Source organism: Trachurus japonicus, chromosome 19 (genome assembly GCF_045865225.1).
Source record: "Trachurus japonicus isolate A0001 chromosome 19, Traja_1.0".
Taxonomy (NCBI): Eukaryota; Metazoa; Chordata; class Actinopteri; order Carangiformes; family Carangidae; genus Trachurus; species Trachurus japonicus.
Window position 1 is genome coordinate 6120588 of NC_140925.1, and position 26257 is coordinate 6146844.

General features: G+C 42.2%; 1 protein-coding gene across 1 annotated transcript in view; it reads right to left on the reverse strand.

Moving 5' to 3' along the window:
• Nucleotides 1-26257, reverse strand: part of myo1d (myosin 1D) — a 110798-nt gene that overhangs the window by 65828 nt on the left and 18713 nt on the right. Inside the window, exons 2-12 of the mRNA XM_085761561.1 lie at nucleotides 22344-22552; nucleotides 21568-21661; nucleotides 18820-18985; nucleotides 18280-18333; nucleotides 17780-17875; nucleotides 17097-17213; nucleotides 16005-16208; nucleotides 15525-15670; nucleotides 15304-15418; nucleotides 15030-15200; nucleotides 749-819 (exon numbers count right to left, since the gene is read on the reverse strand). Of these exons, the coding sequence (XP_085617687.1) occupies nucleotides 749-819; nucleotides 15030-15200; nucleotides 15304-15418; nucleotides 15525-15670; nucleotides 16005-16208; nucleotides 17097-17213; nucleotides 17780-17875; nucleotides 18280-18333; nucleotides 18820-18985; nucleotides 21568-21661; nucleotides 22344-22552 (1443 nt within the window). The remainder of the gene's footprint in view (nucleotides 1-748; nucleotides 820-15029; nucleotides 15201-15303; nucleotides 15419-15524; nucleotides 15671-16004; nucleotides 16209-17096; nucleotides 17214-17779; nucleotides 17876-18279; nucleotides 18334-18819; nucleotides 18986-21567; nucleotides 21662-22343; nucleotides 22553-26257) is intronic.

Sequence of the window (26257 nt, forward strand, 5' to 3'; positions counted from 1 at the left end):
AAAAAGAAGAAACACTGAACTCTTTAGACCCTAAACAAACACACTACACATACGCTAATGTGATTTTATTCTAATGTGGTGGACTGATAGAAGTCAACAACAGGAATGATGCACGTGCGTCTGTACTGTCACACTTTATTGATGATTGATTGATGATTAAAACTAGTTACTCCCTGGCTTTCAACTTAGTGTTTCATGGTTTGCTTTTATTTATTGTTTTATTGTTCCTAATTGCTTTTAAAAACAATCGAACAACTAGTCTACTGTCTGTTTTATTTATTTTATTGCCTTTAATTGTTTTATATCGCAATGTACAGCACTTTGTTTTCAACTACGGTTGTTTTAAAGTGCTATATAAATAAAGTTGAGTTGAGTTGATGATATTAACTTATATAGGTCAAAGGTGTTTTAACAACTACTGCAAGGGACAAAAGTAATTGTGCATTCCTGCTTAGAAAGTGACAGTGCAGTGGAAAATATTATCATAACTGGGTTATGAAGGGTGATATTTGGTTAGAGAGAGCATGAACAAGTCGAGCTCTCATGTTGTCAAACAAGAATCAAGTTTCTTTTTTTTTTAAAAACCAAAAACCTCCATTTGCTCCTGATAAGGAGGCAAAAGTGCAGGACGGTGGTTTGAGCCGAGACCTCTGAGGCATGAATATGTAAAACTGTACAAATGCGCAAAAAGAGGGTGAATCATCGGTAAAAGCTTTTCCTGAATAAATGAAAGCGCTGAGATACTTACACCACGTCTCCTGCATAGTGCCTGATACGGAAGTCTCTGTCGAACTCCAAACTCTTATCAGTGGGCGAGAGCTGCAGAGACAGAGAGAGGGAGAGAGAGAGAGAGGGAGAGCGAGCATCAGTAAAGGTTAACTCATAGCACCGAGCTGGAAATGACACCTGGAAAATGATTGATTGTGTTTGTGTTAGACTGAGGTCCACTTTGCTGTGTCTCAAAAACCCGTTATCACAGTTCGAGTGAAGTCTTAAAATGAGCGATGTGAAAGTTTCAAACTCTTCTGGTCTCAGTCTGTTTTATTTAATTTTTTTTTTTCTTTTTTTCAGTCCAAATTTCAACATTTCTTCCTCCCAATGATTTCTGGCTGCATTTTTCTCTGAATAAGTAATGTCCAAAAGTAAATACGTAAAAACGTATAACAACTCCTCAGTTTTCTGTTGTTGCTGCCAGACGCTGTGATACACACTCTTCACTGTGAGATTAAAGGGATAGTTCAACATTTTGGCAAATTGGCCCATTGCCATAATCGCTATAACAGTCTTAGCAGTAGGTTCGTTACCTTTAATTGTTGGTGCAAGCTATTTTTAGAACGGCGGAGCAGAGCCGCGAGCTGCTCTGAGCTACGCTACGGAGGCTAATGGGATTTCTTGGTTTCCCTCATCAAACTCATCAAATACACAATCCAACAACTCCAAAACGCTCTGGTGGACAAGTTGTGACCTGCACATTCACCACGCTATGAGATAACGGAACATTACGAGTCGGTGTTGTTTTAGAGGTAAATGCAGAGACTGCTTGCCGAAAAACTGTCCCTGAAGGCAACGCACATCAGCGGTTTTGCATGAATTTCCCTCTAAAACAACTCTGTCTGGTAACGTTCTGTTATTATCTCATAGCGTGGTGAATGTGCAGGTCACAACTTGTCCACCAGAGTGTTTTGGAGTTGTTGGATTGTGTATTTGATGAGTTTGATGAGGGAAACCAAGAAGAATCCTCTGAGCAGCTCACGGCTCTGCTGCGCCGTTCTAAAAATAGCTTGCACCAACAATTAAAGGTAACAAACCTAATGCTACGATTATGGCAATGGGCCAATTTGCCAAAATGTTGAACTATCCCTTTAACTGTGCAAATTATCAGGGTCAGAATGTTTGATGACAAGTGAAGGTGTTTACATCACTTATCTGTGTGACCTTGTGTGCCACAGATGGACAGATACCTGGGACTGCATTATAAGTTTGTCATCTTAATAAAAGCTGGCTGCACATCTGGCCGTTTCAACCATCCCTTGAAGTTCCAGATGTGTGCTCCTCCACCCACATCCGGACAGCTTAGGGTGGATTGTCTCTCCTTGTAAATGTATGCTAAATTGAATTTCACATGGTCCAGACTCTTAAACAGCCGCTTTGTTCTACATCTAAACACGTCAAAGCCCGTGCAGGTTAAAACCAAACGATGAGGATGATCTGCAGAAATGTAAAAAGCTACTGCTACAGGAGATGCAGTGGTGCAGAAAGCGCTAAGGCTGTCAGCGCGGATGAGTGTTACAGGAAAGAAAAAAAAGAGAAGGAGTGGAAGAAGAGCAAGAGAGAGAGCAAGACAGACAGACAATGTGCAAGACTGTGATGAATAAAACTAAAGAACAGGGCAGCAGGAGAGGAGGAAGGAGAAGGTGAGACGGGTAAACGGAGCGGAGGAAGAGAAATGAACATGACGTGATGGGAAGAGACAGTGCAAGCAAAAAGAGAGTGCAAAAGAGAGTGTGTGTGTGTGTGATACTGATGTGTGTATGTAGGCCAGTTTGCAGGAGAGGAAGCATGAATGGAAATGCAGAGGTCTGCTGCAGCATCGCAAAAAATATAAAAAAAAAGAAACTTCTGATGAGTGTGATGAGGCTTCTCGTTTCATCCTCCACTGTGAGGCAGCCGGTGACAAGGGAGTGTGTGATGTCGGGTAGAGTAGAGCTGCTGCAAGTGTGTGTGTGTGAGAAAGAGAGAGTGGTGATTCACTAAAGGTATTACGCTGACATAAGAGATTAGAGGCAGGAGTGAAGAGAAGTATCCTGCTCACTCATCACAATCCCAAGAAGAGCAGAAGAAGAAGAAGAAGAAGAAGAGGAGGAGGAGGAGGAGGAGGAGGAGGCAGAAAGATTAAAGCTCCAAGTAACAAGGAGAAGAAGAAACTGTGTCAGCCTCACGGGACAAACGTCAAGGAGGGGATACAGGTAGAGACAGAGAAGGAGTGTGAACACCGGCGCTGACTGCGTATTTTTTATCTATGATTCAGGTTCCAAGTTTCGTTAAAGCAACAGGCTACTAAAGAAGTTTCAGTTTTGGTTGAGTTTGGCGGCGCCAGTGGACCAAAGCAAAGCGGTAGTGTTCTGCCTGAGGGAAGACTCCTTTTCCCATGAGCACCGGCGCGTAGCATCATAAACATCCTGATCTCCCGGTCGCTGCAACAACTGTTGATCTGCCTATTTAGTGATTTTAGATAGATAGATAGATAGATAGATAGATAGATAGATAGATAGATAGATAGATAGATAGATAGATAGATAGATAGATAGATAGATAGATAGATAGATAGATAGATAGATAGATAGATAGATAGATAGATAGATAGATAGATAGATAGATAGATAGATAGACTGACCTGTTGACTTTAGGCCTCAGCCCGTTACAACGTTTTCATGGTGTAGTGCGGGAAATATGATCCGCCGTAAACACGGTGTATTTTATTTTGAAAATTAATCGGGTGTTTTGTTTTGTATTTTGTACACGATTTCCTGTCGCACACGAGCTGCTCTGTGCTTAATTTATGCACGGTGCTCTGGCGTCCGGCAAAAATAGAAGCTCTGCGTGTTGCAGAGGGCTCCGGACTGACAGAGCCGTGAGCCGCAGCCAGTGGAAGCTCACACATCACTACTAGAATATAAACGTACGGACCTTATGTTGAAGTGAATGGGAATATTCACCGAGCTGACCTACTGTACCTAAGTCGTGAGGTAAAACGCTTCACTTCGCTGGTTAAATTCCAAACAATAAATACTGAAAAATGTAGCGAGAGATTCATGGAGTCGATCGGTTTAATCAGTGTTGTGTTTTATCTCATCTAGTAATGGTTTGGGTGTAACGGACACGGAATAGTTGTACTACAGCTTTAAGAAAACAGAAGATTAAAAAAATGTTATCATAATCATTAGTAGGCTTATTATTATAAAAAAATGTAAAAAAAACTCCACCTTTTTTTGGTTTCTTCCTTACTTTCTCCATTTCCACCCTCTCCCTTCCTCCACACATTCCATAACAAGCATTTCTCCCACATTACTCTGCATCTACAATAATTGAGTCACTTGCACCGTCTGCTTTGAGCTGTTTTCTGTGCATTCAGTCGTGTTCAGTTTGTGCCACAGTTTTTTTGTTTGTTGTGATGTCAAGTTGCAGAAAACAGATTAAAAAAACAACAGAGAAAGACTAAACCCTGCTGCAGAGGAACAGAGGGAGAAACACAGCCAGCGATCTGTGATTAAAACTTGTGGAGTCTCAGCGACACATCCTACCTCCACTCCATTTCTCTCTATGTGTGTGTGTGTGTGTGTGTATTGAATGACTCATTGAAAGTCTCAGTGCTCTCAAGACGCACACACACACAAACTCTCAGACAATCAAACAGACAATGAAAGATGCCGCAGTCCCATATGAGTGGAGAAAAAAACATGTAAAAAAAAAAACTTCACAGACAGAAAGAGATTTACATCAGGGAGCTAAATGAATCAGTCAACCTTGATTCAAGTCCAGCAGCCGAATCAAAAGCACAAAGGGCCCTCCAGTAAATCTCTGACAGATCCAAGTGAAAATCCTCAGTGAAATCATAAAACTATTTACCTCCCTGGCACTTTAGAAAATGTGCTGAAGCATTGAAGAGCCTCCAATAATACACTCGTCTGACGCTTTTACTGCCAGCCGCCCGCAGTGTGTATGTGTGTGTGTGCTCACTGCTCGGCTAAACAAAGGAGTGGATGTCGTCGTAAAAGAAAAGATTATTTAATGCACATAGTTAGCGACACTTTCTCAACACAGCACACACACTGCATCATTTAACGGCTCCATCAATAAGCTCTTAATGCTCCACATCTTAATTTTTAATCCTGTCTGGACTCTTCCCCATGGGCAGCGCTAACCAAACTCTTCCAGCTGTCTAAAGTCTAGCGCATAATCTATTTGGAAAATTCAAAACACACACTTTTCCCGGGGTAAATAGTACAAACACATACAGTATGAGAGCAGACTAACACACATACACACATATAGAGAGAGAACAGACAGACAAACAGATGCACTATCAGACAGACAGCCTGCATCTGCTGGAAGCCACTCTGCCCCTCATCCATCACAATCAGTCACACTCCATCACACACACAAACACACAAACACATATGCAGTTTGCACACACACACACACACACACACACACACACACACACACACACACACACACACACACACACACACACACACACACACACACACACACACACACACACACATATTAACCAGACACACATCTTGGCAGCATTATTATTAGCGCCTCCTCCATGTTTGGGAAGCAGCCTAATGTTAAGAGCGAGGGTGTGACGGTGGCAGTGGTGGCGATGTGTGTGTGTGTGTGTGTGTGTGTGTGTGTGTGTGTGTGTTTGTGTGTGTGTCTAGAGACGCAGGGCAAGCTAATAGAAACCAAACAAGGTCAGATTAATGAGAAGAGGAAGTGGAGAGAGGAATGTATGAAATTAGACAATGTTTATTCCACAGACATATTCAATTCTCCACATGGAAACAAGGCGGTTTACTGCGAAAACCATTAGTTTGTTAAATATTAGAAATGTAATCGATCAAAATTTCAACAATTGTTACCTAGTTAACTCATTTATTTGTCAAAAAAATGTCAAAACTTCACAAATGTGAGGTTTTGTTGCTGTTTTTAGTCACTGCTCATTATGAACAGTTGGTTTTTAACAATATTTCTTTTCTTTTTTGACATGTTATTCACATATTGGACACCGTCGACACTTAATCACATCAGTCACTGTGTTTCATTTTATTTACTGATCATTCTATTTACCAAAGAAATTAAAAAAAAAAAAAGTACATATATTTTAGCGGTGGCCAAACTAAACTAAACAGTCCAACACCAGTGACTAAAATGTGGGCTGAGGAAAAAAGAGAAAAGAGAAAAGAGAAAGCATTAATTGCTTTCACTTTATAAATAACAGTAGCACAATGCACTTAACCCCCAGTTGTTCCAGTGTAAATGCTAGTGATGCTAATTCAGGCAGTAAAACACAGTGATTAAGCCGAGCAGCTTCAGGCACATCACTCCATGAATGTAAAGCAGGAACAGTGCTGAGCCGTCCCAGGACTGACTAAAGCTCACAAAATAAAAGCCTGCTAAATATAGCAGTGGGATTGTTGTTCTTTTAATCAATACATTGGCTGTTTCCTGAGGAAATCCTAACTCTAATGTGACCGAAAGCCAAAGACATTCACTGTACAAAAAGGCACACAAACATAACAGATTTGCCATTTTACTTAAAAAGTACCTCAAATAATTGATCAGTTATCGGCTAAAATAGTTAAAATAGTTATTTCTCTGTTTATTTCTTTGATTTTGCAGATTTCAAGTTAACACATGAGCAAAAAGCTGTTAAGTTGCACTAGTAGGCTACAATACTATTTCAAGGCTGCACACACACAGCCTTCACATCAGTCCTCTCCCTCTCTGGTGGAAAAGACTGATAGTCAGATCGCTGAATAAACAGATTAATTAAACAGAGAGAAAAAGAGGTTTCAGGCCCAGTGAGACACCGAGGTGAAGAGGAAACAAAGAGCCAAGGTGACACACGAAGACTGAAATAACGAGCTTCGACAGGCGACGCAGAGGAGAGCTGAGGCTGAACGGATGTTAAGTTTTCAGTCTTAATAGATAAAATAAAGACAAAGAGAGCAGAGCAGAGAAGAGCAGAGCGCAGCAGGTGAGCTGAGGAACATAGAAATTAGACACAGAGAGAGGGGAAAAAACAGTCGAAGGGAAACTGTGAAAGCAGGGAAAGCTGCTGAGGTGAGGAGGCGAGAGACAGAAAGTAACAGGAACATGGTGGACCGAGTGTGGCAGGTACACACAGACACAGGAAGAGAAGAAGATGATGATGATGATGATGATGACACACTTCCACACAATATTTTCACCTTTTTACTGTGACGCATGTTCAGACATTAAAACACATTAAAACACATCAGTGCAGCAGCAGCAGCAGCAGCACTCAGCGGTGATGGAGGCAGCATTCAGACACACAAACAGGTGGAAAAGTAAAGATGATAAAGTAGTAGATAATGAGCGGAACAACGTTACGGGTGCAGGCCTCGGGGAGGTCAGCGTGGAAACTGTGTGAATCATCGGTTTCACCCAGTTAACTACCCACAGGAGAATATGGAGCGACCTCACTCTGAGGAAATACAGTATGTTTATTAACTGAGGGAGTGATAATAAAAAGCACCGAAACCTTCCTGAGATACTTCATTTTGGCCTTTTCCATTTGTCCATCTTCTATGTTTCTGGTCTAGATTTGTGTAATTTGGGTAAACCGACCTTTTAACAACCACTTTGGTAATTTAAAGGGATAGTTCAACATTTTGGCAAATTGGCCCATAATCCCTATAGTCATAGCAGTAGGTTTGTTACCTTTAATTGTCGGTGCAAGCTATTTTTAGAAAGCCGGAGCAGAGCCGCGAGCTGCTCAGAGCTACGCTACGGAGGCTAATGGGATTTCTTGGTTTCCCTCATCAAACTCATCAAATACACAATCCAACAACTCCAAAACGCTCTGGTGGACAAGTTGTGACCTGCACATTCACCTCGCTATGACAGAACATCACGAGACGGTGTTGTTTTCCAGGCAAATGCAGAGACTGCTTGCCATAAAACTGCCCCCGACAGGAATGTGCATCAGCGGTTTTGCATTAATTTGCCTTGAAAACAACTCTATCTCATAACGTTTCGTTATTATCTCATAGCGTGGTGAATGTGCAGGTCACAACTTGTCCACCAGAGCATTTTGGAGTTGTTGGATTGTGTATTTGATGAGTGAGAAACCAAGAAATCCCATTAACCTCCGTAGCGTAGCTCTGAGCAGCTCGCGGCTCTGCTCCGCCGTTCTAAAAATAGCTTGCAGCGACAATTAAAGGTAACAAACCTACTGCTAAAACTATAGGGATTATGGCAATGGGGAAATTTGCCAAAATGTTGAACTATCCCTCTAACCTGTGGGTAACAATGAACAGAGAGTTTTTAAATTTACTTTCACTGCCGAACCACTTGATTTATAATCTCAGAAATGTGTTGATTGCTTTTCAACATCAGACAAAACAAGAGTTGGTGGTTGGCGTTTCTTTCTTTTTTTCTGCTCGGTCAAAATCTCCTCATCTTTTCTTTTTGTTGTCTGCGAACACAGATTATTGTGACACTCCCACCTCAGTCTGACCTCCCCCTCCCTCCCTCTCTCCCTCCAGCACCTTCTGTACAACACTTCTCCAGCGATCCTTGTCTGCCACCTGTGCCCTCCCTGGCTCTCCCTGGCCTCTGGACTCATCACCGTCTTACAACAAGGGCACGAGCCAGACCTCCCGACGGGCGGCGTCTGACGGCCTCCAAACCTGTCAACAGCTCACAGTGGGAACCGCGGGAGAAAATCCAGGCGGCAGATGAGGAGATGGATTTTTTGCGTTTCATGCCCAGTGCACTGAGAGGCAGCTGTCGGGGTATTAAAGAAGACCGAACACGGAGCTGCAGCCTCGCCTCGGACAGACACATACTGTATATGAGCAAACTGGGCTGCATGTAACTACATCCTCTGCTTATTGCTCTCATAAACATCAATTAGACTCCTCCATGTGTCCTTGCTGCTGCTGCTGCTGCTGCTGCTGACCTTGTGCCTCCCTGGAGCTAATGACCAGAGCACCTCTGCGATTAGCATCACCAACACATGGCCCATGAAAGCTTTACCACTTAGCGCAGCCCCCCTACATGCATTCATACATGTGGCAGCAGGTGGAGGACACACACATGCACGTACATGTACACACACACACACACATACATCACATCCTATTAGTCAGCCAGCCGCACCTGTACAAGCCATGTGCTGCTGAGATGCTCGCGAGAGGAGAGATGGGAGATGGGGAGGGGGAGAGGGAAAAAAAGTGAGAAAGAAAGTGAAGACAACAAGAGAGAGGTGTTGGTGGAGTGAGTGTGAGAGATAAAAAAATGAAATAAAAGGTAAGGCGAGACGGGGAGGGAAGGGGAGTGATGGCTGCTCCAACAGGAACTAATGTGTCAGCGAATGATTAAACACACACAGTGAGATCAAAGGAGCGCTCAGCGAGGGGAAGAGGCAGCGGAGAGCGAGGATGACGAGGATCCTTTAACGCAGCGAGAAACAGTGAGACCATCTGAATAGTATGGGACAGGAAGTGGACAAAATCTGCTGCTGCTTTTGTCTGGGTTTTGCTTTAAGTAGAGCAAGGTTATTCAAATTACAAAAAAAATCAATTGGGTCAGATTTTCAAACCAAGAAACGTATCTAGGCTGGACGTTTTCAGCAGCAAATGATAAATCAATGTATTGAAAAAGTAATTTCTATTCACTGTTTCCCTTTAAAATTTGGTCACATTTGACACAGGCACATCAAAAACTGCAGAGAAGAAATAAAAAAATAAGCCACCAGCGATAAAACTCCACTTTTGAAATAAAAAATAAACATTTTTGGTCACCCAGGCACAAATCTAAGTGCATAAAGAACAAAATGTTCTTCTCTTTCACAAACTGTTCCACTGTAGGAACTTCTAGAGGCTCAAGAAATGTGTGTTTCTTGCAGGACCACGGGCCGGGCCACTTGGAGGTTGCATGTGGCTCCTGGGCCGAGGCTGCCATTTGAATTGGCCTGCTGTGAATTATAAAAATCCCATTAAAAAAAAGACCAAACTACAATGTGTCCCAGTTTCTCAACTCTTTCTGTTTCTGACACTCAGCCTGGAGCCAAATGATGCTGCACTACTATGTCTTCACCTGTCTGTCTACACCGTTTCATCATGTTAGACAGCGGACTGACAAGGATGAGAACCACAACGGTAAAGTTGCTGATAGAAAAGTGAAAGAACCAGAACAATAAGATCTTATCTCATGTAGGCCAGTCTGGTCGAAGAAGAAGAAGCAGAAGAAGACGACAACATGTGGTTCAGGTTCATCAACATGGGACAGTTGAGGATTTGCTCTGATGGATCTGGACGTGTGCTGAGGCAGCAGATGGAGAGGTCAGAGTTTGCATGCTGGTGGTGGTGTAATGTTGATGTGGGGATTTTGTTTTCTTGGCCCCTTTCAATGGCAATCAATCATCATTTGAATACACAACACAGCCTATGTTGAGTGTTGCTGCTGACCATGTGCATCCTCCCTTCATGGACACTGTGTACCATCCTGTTAAACGGCCGCTTCCTCTGGGATGCAGCAGATTCGCACGGCCGACAAATCTGCATGGATGATGTGACATGACGGAGCGACGGAGCAGAGAGAGGGGGAGAGATAGAGCTATATTCAGGTTATAAGACCATAAGAATATGAGCGGCGTGTTTGGGTTGTGGTGCAGTGACCTAAAAATAGATTTAAAAGCTTGAATGACTCAAGTGAAACAGTTACGAAACTCGTCAAAATGTCAGCGCGAGGAGTGTGTAGAGTTCAGTCAAACACAACGTGATGGAAAACTGCAGGAGACAGTCAGATTTTACTGCGCCAACGCACAAGCAAAAAAAACCCCCCAAAAAAACCACCCTCCTCAAGCATCATTCGCAGCAGCACATCATATTAAAGCGTTTCCCTTTAGCTAAGACATCTCTGTAAACAAGCCTGTGGCTCCCGTGCTTCAAAAAAAAAACAAAAAAAACGCACTGATTAATTCATAACGAGACTGAGGAGCCTGGAAGCCAATAAAAAAAATAATTTATCATCAGCAGGCTGCAGAGAGCAACAACATGACATATTGAGATGTGAGAGAACAGTTTAGAAGTCACACCAGACTTCATCTGTTCCTCCTGGTGGAAAAAACTTTCTCCTCCCTCTCTCTCTCTCTCTCTCTCTCTCCGCTCCTCGTCCGTCATCTGGTCTCCTCGGGACAGACATGTGCACCGTGACGGCCCTGTGTCATCGTCATCACATGTGAATTCACTGTGCACATGCAGGATCTTGTGAATGAATGAGAATGTGTCAGAGCATGTGTGTGCATGTGTGTGTAGACAGGTGGGCAACAGAGCGAAGACGGGTCCTATAGCATCATCCAGCAGCGGGAGGAGGGTGAGAACATAACCACAGACACACACACACACACACAGGACAGATTGTGTTACAGAACGTTCCTGGAATAGATCTCAGTCTGACTCAGTCTCCTCTTCTTTTTCTTCTTCCTCCTCCTCCTCTTCTTCTTCTTCTTCTTCATCTCTGCTCGCTCCGTCTCTTTCACAGCAGGCTGCTGAACACTGGAGCAGAAACTGAGAACATCCAATCTATACGTACGTACGCTGTTTGATTTGCAGCAGTGAGAAGAACAGAGACAGGTGTTGGTTGGCTTGGCAGCAGCAGCACCCCGGGCTCCTTCTTTACCGTGGAAACAGTGTCTTGACAGCAGCTGTCTGACGGCCGAGCTGGACTTTGTGTTGACGTGGTGTTTTTGTTTTAAAGCTGCAGCAGTTTGTTTTAATCACACACTAATGATCCATTTCAGATTTTTCTTTCATTTCCTTCCAAATGTCAGAGCCTTTTCCTCAACTGTTCTGAATTGTTGCACAATCGATGCTCACTCTCTCAGATTTTATAAGTCAGATACTTTCTACTATTTATTCTATACAACTGCAAACATGATTATATTTATATTCTCATAATGTGCAGGTGAATTTATGACTTCAGCATGTAACAGATCCGTCCATTCAATGCTTACACAGCTTATCCCTGCAGGGGGGGCTGAAGCCAGTCCCAGCTGACACAGGGCGAGGCCAGGGTAAACTCTGGACAGGTGCCACATATGGAGACAAACAACACACACACACTCACATTCACGCAATTTGCAGGCAATTTACAGCAGCCAATCAAACTGTTGTGTATGTTTCTGGACTGAGGAAAGAAGCTGGAGACATAGGGAGAACTAACTCCACTAAGAAAGGCCCCAATCCAACGCAGAACCTTTGTGCTGTGTATTTATTTATGAGACCGTCATTTAAATTGGTAAATCCCACTATGGCAGAATTACCATTTTAAACACTGCACCAAAAAAAAGCAAAGGAACTTATAACAAAATAACTGTCAATATTGAGAAGATTGAGAATCTGTTTACTATGAGAAATCATAAATAATCGTTTCCCATTGACTTTACAATAACTTTCAATTTGAAATACATCTATATACATCTATACATCTATCTATCTATACATTATATAAAATATGGTTTAATGCAGCCTTGAAAAACACTGAAAATATACCACAAGTACATGTGCTTCAACAATATAGTGCGTTTTCTAGTGCCTCAACCTTTTCCGTCCTTGATCTCACTTTCTTTCACATTTAATTCACACTCTCTCCCTGTGTAGCTCCTCTCCTCCTCCTCCTCCTCTTCTCCTTCTCTCTCTCACCCTTTTTCTCAACCTCCACACTCAGACTCAGAGATGTGAGCTTCGTCGCTGTGGAGCCACGGCGGGTCTTTAAAGTCTGCGGGGCTTGTGTGTACACTCCTTCGCCTGAAAGCCTCGAAATGTTCTGAACTTTTCTCGAGAGCTGAGAGAGCTGTGGGTTAGGATGTCTATTCCAGGTCAGGACAGCAAACAGACACAGAGTTTCTGTCCTCTTTTCAATCTCAAGCTTGCATTCTGCTCTTGAAATAAAAAATCTAATCAAATACCACTAGAAAACAACACGAATAAATCTGAACCACAGTGTCAACATCTGACAAGAGGAGAGATGGATCTCATGCGACTGAGTCCTGAATCAAACAAACAGCAAACTGAGATTCAGGATTTTCACATTGTGCAGATGCAGCCAACACATAACGGCTGCAAGTTATGACTCACTCCAGCCACTAGGTGGTGCCGAGCACAAAATGTGTAATTACAAATGTCAGTCCTGTTGCTGCATCTTCAATTTTCAACTAATGTCAATTAAACAGACAATAATCAATCACAGAGTCAAAACCCAAAACTGTCACATGGGTTTCAGTCAACCCATGTGACTCTACTGCATTCACATCCCATCTGTCACATACTACATCATCTGCTTTATAACCATAACATTAAACCTCACCTGCTTCAGCCCGTTACACCAAACCGCATAAGGTCAAAGTCATAGTTAGCCTCTTCTCAGAATAACAAATTCCTCTAACAATAGTTTACAGTAAATAAATTGTGTTGCTGAGACACGATGTTTGAGTTTGACGTCAACGTGTAAAAAACAACAGAGTTTAAGTGAGTTATTAGCCACTTTAACAGTAGTAATTCAGATAGGCTACATGATATTTCATATAGTGACAGCAGATGCTCCTGTGTTTTAGTCTTACTTTTCAATTTCATGACTCTGTTGTTGTGATAAGCAGCGCATTCATTTGATTTAATGACGGCTTTTTACTTTTGGTTCAGTCTGAATTTTATTTATAAGCGACATTGATCCCATTGCCCCGGTAATCATTCATTTAAAAACAACCACAGTAATTCAACACGTGAAAAAGGCTCATCATCACTAACACACTCTGGCCAAATTAATTTTAAAGACCATTAATATAAAATGGTAATACACACACACACACACACCGTCTATCCCTTCCCTCCCAAATAAAAATGCCCTGGAGATCTGCTAATGGCTCCCCGACAATTCACACTACTTCCTCACAAAAAGAAGTCCATTATGTTAATGTTGCCAGGCAACAGGACTCCAGACAGTAGGCCTACAAAAAAAAAAAAATCTTTGGCCAATATTGATTCAGGACAGTAGCTACTGGTTCCAGGAAGTAACAGCTGGATCACTGTACTCTCCAACACTTTATTTCACACGTCTTTTAAACTCAGAGGGGGGGTCAGGGAGCAGCGGGGGGGCATATCGACTCCAAGATGATAAGAGGAAGGAAGGGAAGCTTGGTGGATCGATACGCCCGGCCCTGCAGCAGAGCACATCCCCGCTCCGACTCCGAGTCCTCGTCACCGTGCCGAGTTCACTGCCCCATATTCTGTCTTTACATCGTCATGGGAACATGAAGCTGCTATAGGAAGAGTCTGAATGGACTCTGACACAGTGCCTCACTTTGTGGCCTCTGTTGTTGTTGTTGTTTTTTATTATCTGTACTGGCCAGAATCATACAGATGTTTACCTCACACGCACACACTTTTATCATCATTCATTTTCACTGCATCACCATCTCTCAGTCGTTGCCGTCGTCCCACTTCTCTCCGTTTCTCCTCATAAATGTGTAAATACCTCCCCACCACCACCACCACCCGCTCTAACACAGCACAGCACCAGCTCCATACACTCCCATTGGCTGCCAGTGACATCACTAGTGCAAAGTGTTGAGTCAGACTCCCGGCTCGCTCTTCCTCTGACAGCTGATGCCCCCTTGTGGCCTCAGAGCAGAACTGCAGCCGTTCTACATATTACATTTTTTAACATCCATACAAACACCGTTTAAACATGTTTAACACCTGCACAGACGCTGAAACACAACGACCCCAGATCAGTGACAGTGAGCGACTTCTACCCTCCCTAGTCAAAGCCTCAGTCTGATCATCACACACACAAAACGAGGCTGTTGAATTAAATTGGATTATGATTCATCTGCTCTCACAGACCATTAGAGTGAATTAGATTGTAAGCCTCCCTGATTATTAAACAGGATCATGTTTAGTCTAATGGTTACTTTACTGCCTGGTGTGATCTGCCCTCTGCTGTTCTCAGGTTACCACGGCCACTTCCTGCATCTTCAGCATCACAGATAATGCCTCGCTTTTATACTAAAGTTTGATAATTGGTTAATTGTAATAGCTTTGAAATCCACCGTCACAAACAGCCGATAACTCGTTCTGCATCGAGACACTGATGTCATAATTCGTCCATTTTTTATGATTTTAAATAATTAAAGTGAAAGGATTTGTGATTGATTCTGCATGGATGCTGCAGCTAACACAGTCAGTGTATTTATATGCAGGGTTTCTCACCTTGCGGCTGGTGTAGTGGGCGTGTTTGGCCAGCTTTCCATTGAGTCCCTGGAGGAAAACCTCATCTGTGACTTTGCCCACGTTCATGCAAGCTTCATCCAGAACGGAGAAGATGCCCTTGTGCTGCTGCTCCACCAAATCCACAATGATCTGGTTATTGAAGTAATCAATCTGATATAAAAAAAAGAAAAAGGGACACACACAGAACAGAAAGTTAGCAACAGGTTCAAGTGCATAAAATCCTGAATATGAGCCCAAATGATTTCCGGCGTACATGTTTCCAGGGGATGCCTTCTCTCTGATACTCTTCCTGCTCCTGCTTCAGCACCAGCTGGATGAACAGCTGCTGCAGCTTTTCATTACAGTAGTTGATGCAGAACTGTTCAAAGCTGCAGAACAAGGAAACAGAGAAGACTCAATGTCATTTCAAATGCAAACATAAACATTCAAGTTATGTGGGGATGTATATGCAAATTTGTGGCGTCTCATCCAAACCTGTTGTTCTGGAAAATCTCGAACCCGTAGATGTCCAGCACCCCGATGACCGTGTTCTTCCCGTGGACTCTGGCGTCGTAGTTTTTCACCTCAATTATGTCGTTGATCCGACCCACGATCCAGCAGAACAGACGCTCGTACATGGCCTGAGGACGACACACACAACACTTCATCACATAGCGCTCCACCAACACACATAAAACTGATGAATAGCCGGGAGTTAAATGTCAGAATATCACTGAGTCAGACTGTGGTTCTGCTGGTGTTGAAGCTGCCTACATACATCTCTTCCTCCACCGTCTCCAGCCTCTGTCTGGAGTCATAACATTGTGACTCATGCTTGTGTGAATCAGTGAAAACGCGGCCAAAGTGCTAAGTGAAATGTCACAACTCTCCACACACATGGGCAGGACAACGTTATTCATGTCTACTGCGGCGCACGGACGACGACGAGCAAACGTGTAATTTCTCTGCAGTGACCTTGGCCAGGGCGTCGCGGCCGTAGCTGGCCTCCTGCTCCGTGTGCTGCTTCTCGATGACGTCTCGGCCCGTGGCCACGGTGCGGTAGAGCAGGGCCTTCTCCACGTTCTCCTGCTTGGTGGACAGCAGCTCCCTGAGCACCGACACCAGCTTTGGGTTCTCTATCAAGGTCACGTCACCGTCCACCCCGAACGTCATGTTCCCCTTGAGAGATAAGGGAGAGAGGAGAGTTTAATAACGTGGAAATGAGCTTAGTTTAGCATAGAGACTGGAAGCAGAGGAAAAAAACCTTCCAATAAAACCAGAACCTGTTTGTTTATACTAGAAACACAACATATAACATGTTAATTAGCAAATCTGTTATTGGAAGAAAGCGACAAAAGCAACGTAAATACACATATTTCTCAGAGTTGGTTTCTTTCCAGTTAATTAGCATTAGTTCTAATAATTGCTGCTGTAGCATCAGGAGGAGTTGAGTTTGTGCGCAGCAGTTCAGCTGCAAATTTGTCTGCAGGGCGAACACACAACTCCACATTAATGAAAAATAAAGTTTATAATAAGAAATGAATAATGAATGTAGAAGCTCTTTCAAGGAATTTCCTCTGGAAGGCAACACCTGCTTAGAAACGTGACAATATGAACTAAATAATTAGCAATTAGCACCAATATACAAATTAATTACGTTATTTGGAAAATTAACGGCCATAAGCAAACTGCTTTCGCATTGGATGTCCTGTATAAAGATAATAAAACCAATATAAATGATTTTTTTAATTGATTTTTTTATGTCCTTTACATGTGTTTGTGTTTTTTGGTTTTTATTACATTATGTTGTATTATCTTGTGTTGTATGTTGTGATTTGTGACAGCGGAAGGCTGTGTTGAGCTTGTCTTGATGTCGCAAAAAGTAAAAAATGTCATGAAAAAGAAAGTTAAAATATATATACAGTATATAAATGACAAAATAGACACACAGATGCATTTTCAGCTGCGTCCTCTCTGACACATCTGTCTGATATCTGGACACAGAGCTCATACAGAGGCTCACACACACACAAACACACACTGGGATCGGGTATTATCAGATATTACCAGATGTAGGATGGAGGCCAGGATCTTGTAAACGGTCTGAATCTCGTCTCCTGTGAAACCGATCACTTTCATGGCGTCGGCTACAGCTTTGAAATCAGCTCCATCGTTGATACAGGACTGGAGAGAGAGAGAGAGAGAGAAAGAAAGAGAGGAGTGGTGGAGGAAGATAACGAATTACAGAATGGAAACAATATTTAAGTTACCCCGCTTTTATCTGTCTAAACCATGCGCCAGCCCTTTTCCCTTTCTCTCCCAGTTAATCTCTCCTGGGTATCCAGTTTCCCAGTTAATTCAATTACAAACTTGTGCTGATCTGTGATGTCTGGCTTTGAACACACAGGAGCCGGCGGCGGGCGGGGGGGCGGGGGCACACAGTGTACAAAACCGCCACCTCAGCTGTTTGACATGTATCATGTTCCATGACGTCAGGCTGTTTGTTGTTTTGCTCTCATGCTCATTAAAGCTCATGCAAAGACGGCGGAGGCTGAAATTAAAGCTCACCACCACACACTTCACACTTCTCCAAATACTGTATGTGACAAACTCCAAGTTGTTTATTTCTCTGCAAACAAACTTGCAATATCGCACTCTGTCAAACTTTTATTTTTGGGGGGGTTCTTATATAAATAAACACACAAACACTTGGATAAATGTTTGTATCTGAGCAGGACTGTTCAGTCTACCTTAATCTGGCCTCCAACTTTGATGTAGTTGTAGGCCGTCGGGTCCTTCTGGATGTGAAGAGAGCGCAACAAGGAATCTGGAGCTCCTCTGAGCAGCTGGTGGAGGACCAAACACACAAACACACACAGACACACACACAGAGTTCACTTACAATGCCTCAGCAGTGTTTTACATTGTGCATTTGCATCGCTGCACAGGCTACGATGCAGTGCAGGATGTTATTTCTGACATATTTACCCGTTTGCACTGCACAGTAAGTCATTAGCATTAGCTTGAATTCAATGCATGATGTCTCACAGTGCAACATCAGATAAAAACTGTGGCCTGACTTTCCACTCACATCACTCCTACATGCAGGAACAAAAGGGTCCGTTCATCTCAGAGATCCTGCGTGGAGTCACATTTGTTCTGGGATTCTCTTTCTCTCAATGTGTTTCAGTAACAAAACAAATGTTTGCATGCACACAAATAATGTTTATCAGCCCCTTAGAACACATACCTGGTAGAATGAATGAAAGCTCCTCTCTCCTTCCTGTTGGAAAATCACCCTCGACTATTGAGCAGAAAACAACAAAGAGGACAGAGTCACACAACAGCTGAGCTACACATGTCTACATGAGCTGGTTTCTACATTACTGTAAAATTCTCAAGTGTTTCACAAGAAATCATAAAAGCCTGAGAAATATTATCTAACAAACTAAATCCGTCTGGCAGTAGTTTTTTTCTTTCTTTTTTTAATTTCCTCACTTGTTTATCACCCCACACCACCGTGCAGCAGAAAGAGACATAGAGGAAAGATGGCTACCATATGGTTAACAGGACTGTAATGGAATCATCAGCACAGTTGGAAGTCATTTTGAGGAGACGCCTGGCTGAAAAAGCACGCCGTAAAACACAACATACTAAACCTGTTCCCTCCATTGACATAAAAAATGACATAAAACACACTAAAGATAAAAATAAAGACGTTTTATTCTACAAATCAAATCACCACCGTCCTGTATTTGATCCCCGAGGCCTGCTGATGTTTTTTTTTTACCTTTTCCAGCAGGTAGTTGCTGATGTGGCCGCCGATGGGATCTCCTTTGAAGTCGAAGTTGATGTCCATGTACTTGCCAAAGCGGCTGGAGTTGTCATTGCGGTTGGTCTTGGCGTTCCCGAAGGCCTCCAAGACGCAGTTGGATTTAAGCAGCATGTTTTTCACCCTGCAGGACGGCAGGATGAAATTAAGAAAAAAAAGTAAAGTGGTGCAGTAAGTGCAACCAGGTTGAACAAATAACGTCGCACATCGTGGAGCGTTTGTGATAAAGAACTCGATCCGTGGCCTCAGATGCCCTCCACCCCGACACAATAAAAAAGTCTGTCCTATCTCTGTGTCTTCATTTGCTTTGAGGATTTCTTTCTACATCAGCGTTTTAAGTCTTCGATCCAATCCTGACCAAACCATCCTGCGTGTCTGACCAGGCTCAGCTGGAGTTTCTTAAAAGGCTTTCATTAACAGGAGGAAAGACAGACACTTAAAAATAAGAGGATATAGGGAAGACAAATTGGAGCAGATACTTAAATCTGAGATGAAAGTGCTGAATTTATACTTCCTCCAATCCAATCTAATCCATTTTAATTTATAAAGCACAATTTTAACAGGGTCTCTGCAGGTTTCACCAGCTCAAATTTAAGACTTTTTAAGACCTTTTTAAGACCATTATGGATGAAATTTAAGACCTATCATGACAAATAAAAAACGTACAAAAGAAATGCGGAGTCACAAAACTAGAAATTGATTGCAATATATAAGTTGCGTGTTAGGCTTGTTTGTAGTTGAAAATACATTCAATAAAGCACAATGAAGTGTCGCAGGAGCATCTAAAGTAAACTATTTGGGGGCACAAAACGAAATTGGGGAGTGAAATTAAAAATGTTTATGTAACACATTATTTATTTAATTCACTGGCAACCAACAGGCTGATGGCTTTAAACCTTGAATAATGTTAAGGGTCACACGTGACCCATTTTTACATTGGATAACAGTAAAAACACCAACACTTCCCCTTTGGCCTGAAATGTGATGACTTCTAAATGTGACCCAGAATAGACAAACATGGAAATATTTCAACTTCTTTGATCAACAGACACGAGCCACAACCTGTTCTGTATTATGACCAGCACAATATTTGACACATGAAGTGGGGGGGGGGCGGCGGCGGCGGTGAATATCGCTCCTTTTTTTTTTTTTTAACACGTTAGTTTAGGCGGCAGCGCTGGAAACCCTGTGATCAGAAACTCTTTGTGGACTGTCTGTGAAGACGGACGGGAGTGAAGCCGACCTCTCCTCTGCTTCAGAGAGGGACAGGCTTGCACTGTCGGACCTGGGTCTCTGCTCCGTGTCCGGAGCCCAGTCGGGACCGGAGCAGAGACCGAAGACTGACCGCAGAATACGCTGTGAAAATACTCTGAATTGACGGAGTGAAGCGCTACGGCGCAACGGAGACAGGTCAGACAGCGCAGCGAGGAGAACAGCACATGAGGAAGATGAAGATGAGCCACTGAATGAGGAGGGATTTAGAAATAAAAGTCGTGCTTCCCTCTTGTGGTCATAGCGTAGGGTTTTTTTAAAAATATATAAGTCGCTTCTGAATATAGGTCGCATGGCCAGCCAAACTAGAAAAAAACCGCGACTTATAGTCCGGAAAATAAGGTACATCTTTTTATTTAAAAATGCTCGCCCATGCTGGGCATAAGAAAATTTAAGACCTGTCTAAAATTATTTAAGACTTGAACACAATAATTCAACAAATTTAAGACATTTTAAGGCCTAAAATTTAGATTTCCAAATTTTAGACTTTTTTAGACTTTTTAAGACCCCGCGGATACCCTGTTTAAATAAACACAAATGTCTCCAAAGTGCTGTACAGTAAAACACAATAATAAAAAGATTTAAAAAACACAATAAAACATAACAAACAAAACATACTTCTTGATTATTCCAGTGTCATTCCATCATTTAACCTTTTTTAAATAAAAAAAACAAAGATTGCTGACACTTCAGATTTAAAACCAACATGGCCCTTTACAGATTATGTTTTTATGACTTGAGGCCTAATGGCACACAAGGTTATCTAATCTAAAAGAATTACTGCATTTTGGAAAAAAGCAACAGAGCAAAGTGTAGTGAGTTATAAATCGCGGAGCCGAAAGTCAACAAGGAGACAGAGAAAGAAATTAAAAGTGAATTTCAATCATATCCAAACAGATATTGTGCAGTCGAACGCACCACCATTAAAACTACAGCTTTAAATTTGACCTTAAAACCTTTTCTTTACCTACATGACCTACTCACATCAAACCTGACCTCTTTATTTATCTCTTCATATCTACCTGATCTATGTCAACACACTGGAATGATCCATTATAACGGTTACAGCTACACACCCACTCATTTATCAATAAACACTGACTCCAGTCAAGCGAAGGTGTCTCTCCATATCTGAGGGTGATGTAAGAGTCTTTCACTGCTGCCAACACCGAGGCTTAAAATATGACAATGACTTACTCCTGACTGTGATAGTGATAATAAGAGTGACCTGATATAAACCGTCTGAACACCAGGGACTCAGTATCTAACACTTTCTGCAACTTATACTAAAATATCCTGTGTTTCTCTTACTCCTCTTTACATATGGAAAACACAAGTCCATTAGTCCACAGGTGAAATCCACCTGTAGCTGATAATACTTGCTGTTTAGTCACCGAACCGAACACCTGAGTGTGTTTAACAAGAGCAGCTCACCTTTCAACTTCAGCCCTCTGATTAGGATTGGTGATAGCAGCAATGTATTGCATTATATACTTGCTGGCTTCTGTCTTTCCTGCTCCACTTTCCCCTGCAATAAAACACACACACACATACAGACAGCGGTGCAAAGAGTCATTAAATATAACAATAAATATTTTTGGCGTCTATAATTTGAGGCCAGTTTGCTTGCGTTGCAGAACTCAAGTGGTTTAAATAACTTTTTTTTTTAGGGTATGGGTTAGCCGTTTTTTTTCTTGGCTCTTAAAAGATGAGATATTCTTGGCTGAGACCCATAACCAAAGCCCGATTACATTTTAATTTAAAAGTCATATTGCGTATCACAAAAATATTTCACTGTTAGTGCCTCATTGAGACTGAAACTGTATTTCTGCCTTGGTTTTGGACACAGGACGTGATCTGGAGGGTTGAGAGGGGGCTCAGTTCCCCCTGTGACCACCGAGTGGTGCTTCATCCTCTGCACAGCCTCTGCACACAGCTTGTGACCACATGAAGTTTTGTTTTTTTTACTGTTTCCAGAGAAGTGAAGGTGAATTGTTCTGATTATTTTGCATGTTGTGTCAATATTATTGTCCTTCCGAAGAACTCCCCTCGGAAGAGAAGAACATCTGAGCACCAGAGGAGAACTGGATATTACAGAGACACGCTAACCTACATGAAAACTGTTCAACAAAAGCAAAACATTCCTAAGCTTTGTGTCACAGTGGCAGTGGGAGGTGGGAGGTGGGTGGAGTGGGGGCTTCCCATGATACCTGAGATGACGATGCAAGTGTCTTTGTTCCTCCTCTTCATGGCTTTATAAGCAGCGTCGGCGATGGCGAAGAGGTGCGGCGGCCTCTCGTACAGCTCGCGGCCCTTGTACTGCTCCACGGTGTCGCGGCCGTAGATGTTCATGGCACGGTACGGGTTGACGGACACCACCACCTCGCCGATGTAGGTGTAGATCCTCCCCTTCTCAAACCTGAGGAAAACAGGCATTTAAGGAAGATGAAAAAACATCATACAGGTCTGATTATGACAATTACATTCCTATAAACTAAAGAAAAACATCAATATAATGAGAGGACTACAGTTGTTTAAAGTCATGATTTGGATGTTGTCATTCATTAATAAAACGATGATGAAGCCTGTAAACTTGAATAAGAAGTGTAGGTGGTTGTAGAGCTTCTCTCAGGAAAGCCATGTTGTAAAGGGATTCATCGTGTTTATGCGTCAGTGACAAATAAAAAAATGTTTCAGATAAATTAAATTAAATAAATAATTGTTTTAAAAGCATTGGATTTGTTAAAATGAACATTTTATATACGTATTATTCACATTGGTTTTATCAAACCAAATGACATTTGAACCTTTTTTTAACTGTTTAACTTTAACTTTTAAATGTCAAATGGTGTAATCACAAAAGAATAATGAATATTAAATATCTTATCCACCTACAGTAGATTAAAGTGTACTTATAAAAAGTATACTTTCTTCTAAAAACATTAAATTGAAATACAGTGTTTCTATATTTGATTTTTAGCAACACCAGGCAGGACTTTAACTAAAAACAACACTTTTTAATTTGTCAAATAACACAGTGAGAGTTGTTTTCCTGTATATAGTCTGATATTTATGAATGATATACACCGGTTACACCACTTGACATTGGGTTGCATGACCTCATGGACCCTTATAACAAACCAAACATCAGCTGTGGCTAAACTGTAAACAGACCATAAACATTACAATGTCACTGACCATATTTCTGATCTGAGCAGGTGAGTTTTTTCACACATCGTCTCTGACACTGAGGAAGTCGCTGCTTGAGACCAACAACGTGTCCAGAGTCAAGACCTCAGCATCAGTCATGTGTGTGTGTTCTGTGTGTGTGTTCTCAGTGTTTACACTTCAGATGTTTTAGACAATAGCGTGTTTCCAGCTTTAGGGAAAGGCCCTTTCCTGTTCCGACATAGCAAGCGCTCAGCAGACAAAGTCTACGGGTCTACGAAGAACTGGTTTTCACAGATCCAGCTTCACCTTCATCTCCATCATGGACTGAGACTCTGATCACCTGACGTCAGGTGTTGAACCTCACTGAAGCTCTGAGTTCATCTCTGCAGCCTCAATGTCTTTAAATCTGGTGGAAAAGCTTGAAAGCAGCAGATTAATGCCCCTAGTTTTTAAACAGGATGTTCAACTTTCACATGTGGGTGTCACGTTCAGGTGGCCACATACTTCTTCTGTGACTCCTTCTCCCTCTCTGTGCCCTTCTCTCCTTCACAAAATCTCTCTGTCTCTCTGCCCCCAGGCCGCCCGCCTCACTTCCTTCCTCTCCGAAGAGGACCATGCAGGATCCCGGTTTCCCTCCGCAGAAGAATGATCTCTTTCTTCACAGCTGTTCCTCATACTGTAGGTCTATGTTAAGTATTTTGTGCTTGTGGGTTTGAATGGGATTTCCAGAACCAGTCAGTCAATCAAGAGCTCCCTCATATCTGTTTAAATACTTGCCAGATACTAAGACGTTATGAAAAAAATCGCTGACTTGCACAGATTAAGCACTGAGGAGAAGTTGTGCCCTCGGAGCTTTGATGTTGTTGTAAATGAGCACAGTCATTTGTTTGCATGAACGGCCCCGAGCATCAATCACAGCGTTAGTAGAGAAGCTGCTGACAGATGTCGTGACACTCTTCTCTTTATCAGTGTTTTCTAAGCCTTGGATTTTTAAAGGCCACGTGTACTTCGACCTTCTTAATCCTCTGTATCTTCTCTAAACTTTGAAATGGTCTTGGTGAAGCGAGGATAAAAATAAAACTGTTTCCACTGCAAACAAACAAAAAAAATATTTGAATTTGTAAAGCATGCAAAAAGCTGTGTAGAAGTTTCCATCAGATTAGATCTTATTTTCCAGGGACAAAAGGTCACTTACACTGACATGGGGTCAGTTCTCCACCAACCGACTGGAGAGAAAACAACAGCACAAGGACCGATCACTGTATATAAGAGTGTGTAACAGCACATAGTGGCATTAGATCATCGCTGTGTGATTTGCATGTACAGTGTGTGTATGTCAGACCGCGCACAAACTGGCACAAAAGGCTCACAGTGACATGTGACGTCCATCTGTCCTGGACGGAGAAGGAGCGAGAAGCAGGTGTCACATTAAAATAATGATCATTGGGCAGAAGCTGATTATGTAACAAATGATGAGACAGTGTGCATTTGTAATTTATACTTTTCAGGCAGCTGACAGTCTCCAGTTATTCCTATATATGGAAATCAAGTAGCAAACTACAGGAGGAGATGTTTTAAATCCGTCTCCACTTCAGTTCAGTTCAGTTTATTTTCATTTCACATGTTAAAAACATGAAGAAACTAAATGTTACTCAGATCCAACAGTGTACAGGATGAATAACATTTAAAAAATGATGGCCAAATGATAATAAAAAAATTAAATAACCAAAAGAATCAATGGCAAGAGACACATAGTTAAACTACTTTGCATTATCATAAGATCTTAACAACAATGATGCACATTTGATAAATGTGCAACTAAGTTGTTAAAAAGCTAGGAAGTGACTCATTGATTGTTAACTGAGTACAGGCAACTTAATTGTGAGGATTTGCCCTTTTTGTTTGTTATATCATTATAAATTAAATCAAGTTCTGGATTGGAAACAAAACAAAACATTTGGTGACTTCACCTGGAGTTTCTTTAGTTCGTTCTTACATTTATTAACTAGTCAAGTAATCGAGAGAATCTGCAGATTGATCAAAAAGACAAGTACTGGTTAGTTGCAGGCAGCCCACTGGAAATCAAACTGTCCACTATTATTTCTACAGTGCAAGCAGCTAAGCTAACATGCTAAGGCGCCGGTGCTGCAGTAAAAGAGTCATTGTGCCCCGGCCGTGCTCGGGCAGGAGGCTGCTGTGTGCCCGCTCCATTGTTCACATGTCAATCGGAGGTCTTTGTCTGAGACGGGCCCCTCCGTCTCCCTCTGCAAGGGCCAACACAGAGAGCTGCCCACTCCACGCACATGTACAATGGCCTCTAGGTGGGGGGGAGTGTGGTCAACAATGGTTTACATGATGGGAGGGGCTCCAGCTGATCAGATCCCAGCTGGGGGGAAGGAAGGTGTTTTACACACTGGACACTGAGTTGAGGGATTGATCAGGTATTTAATTCCCTGGATCTTGATTAAAACCAGGTTATACTACCTCTAAATGACTTCTTAATAAAATATACTGTATGACATACTGATGCATGAGGTAATAGGAGGACTTGGAAAATAAGTTCTTGCACCCTGATAAGATTCTTAACCTTGGCTTTTATCAGCATTTGAGGAATGATTATTAATGATTAACAGAAGTGGTAAATGATTGTTGACTAGATTTACCTGTGGAAACTTAAGCCTTTATAAAAACCCAGTTATATTGATTATTGTGACCCTTAAAACAAAGTGGTTTGACAACGAGGCCTCCGATATCTACAGTAACGCTTAAAGGACAATTCCGGGCAAATTCAACCTGGGGCTAATCCTAACCCTCCTAGTATTTAAGGTCTAACAGAAGGATTCTGAAGATTTTCTTTTTAATTGCTCCTGATAAATGGGAGCGGACAGCATTTCCGCTGTTGAGGCTGTTTACATCCCTCAAAACCGTCAGATGGCTATTCAAACATACACCG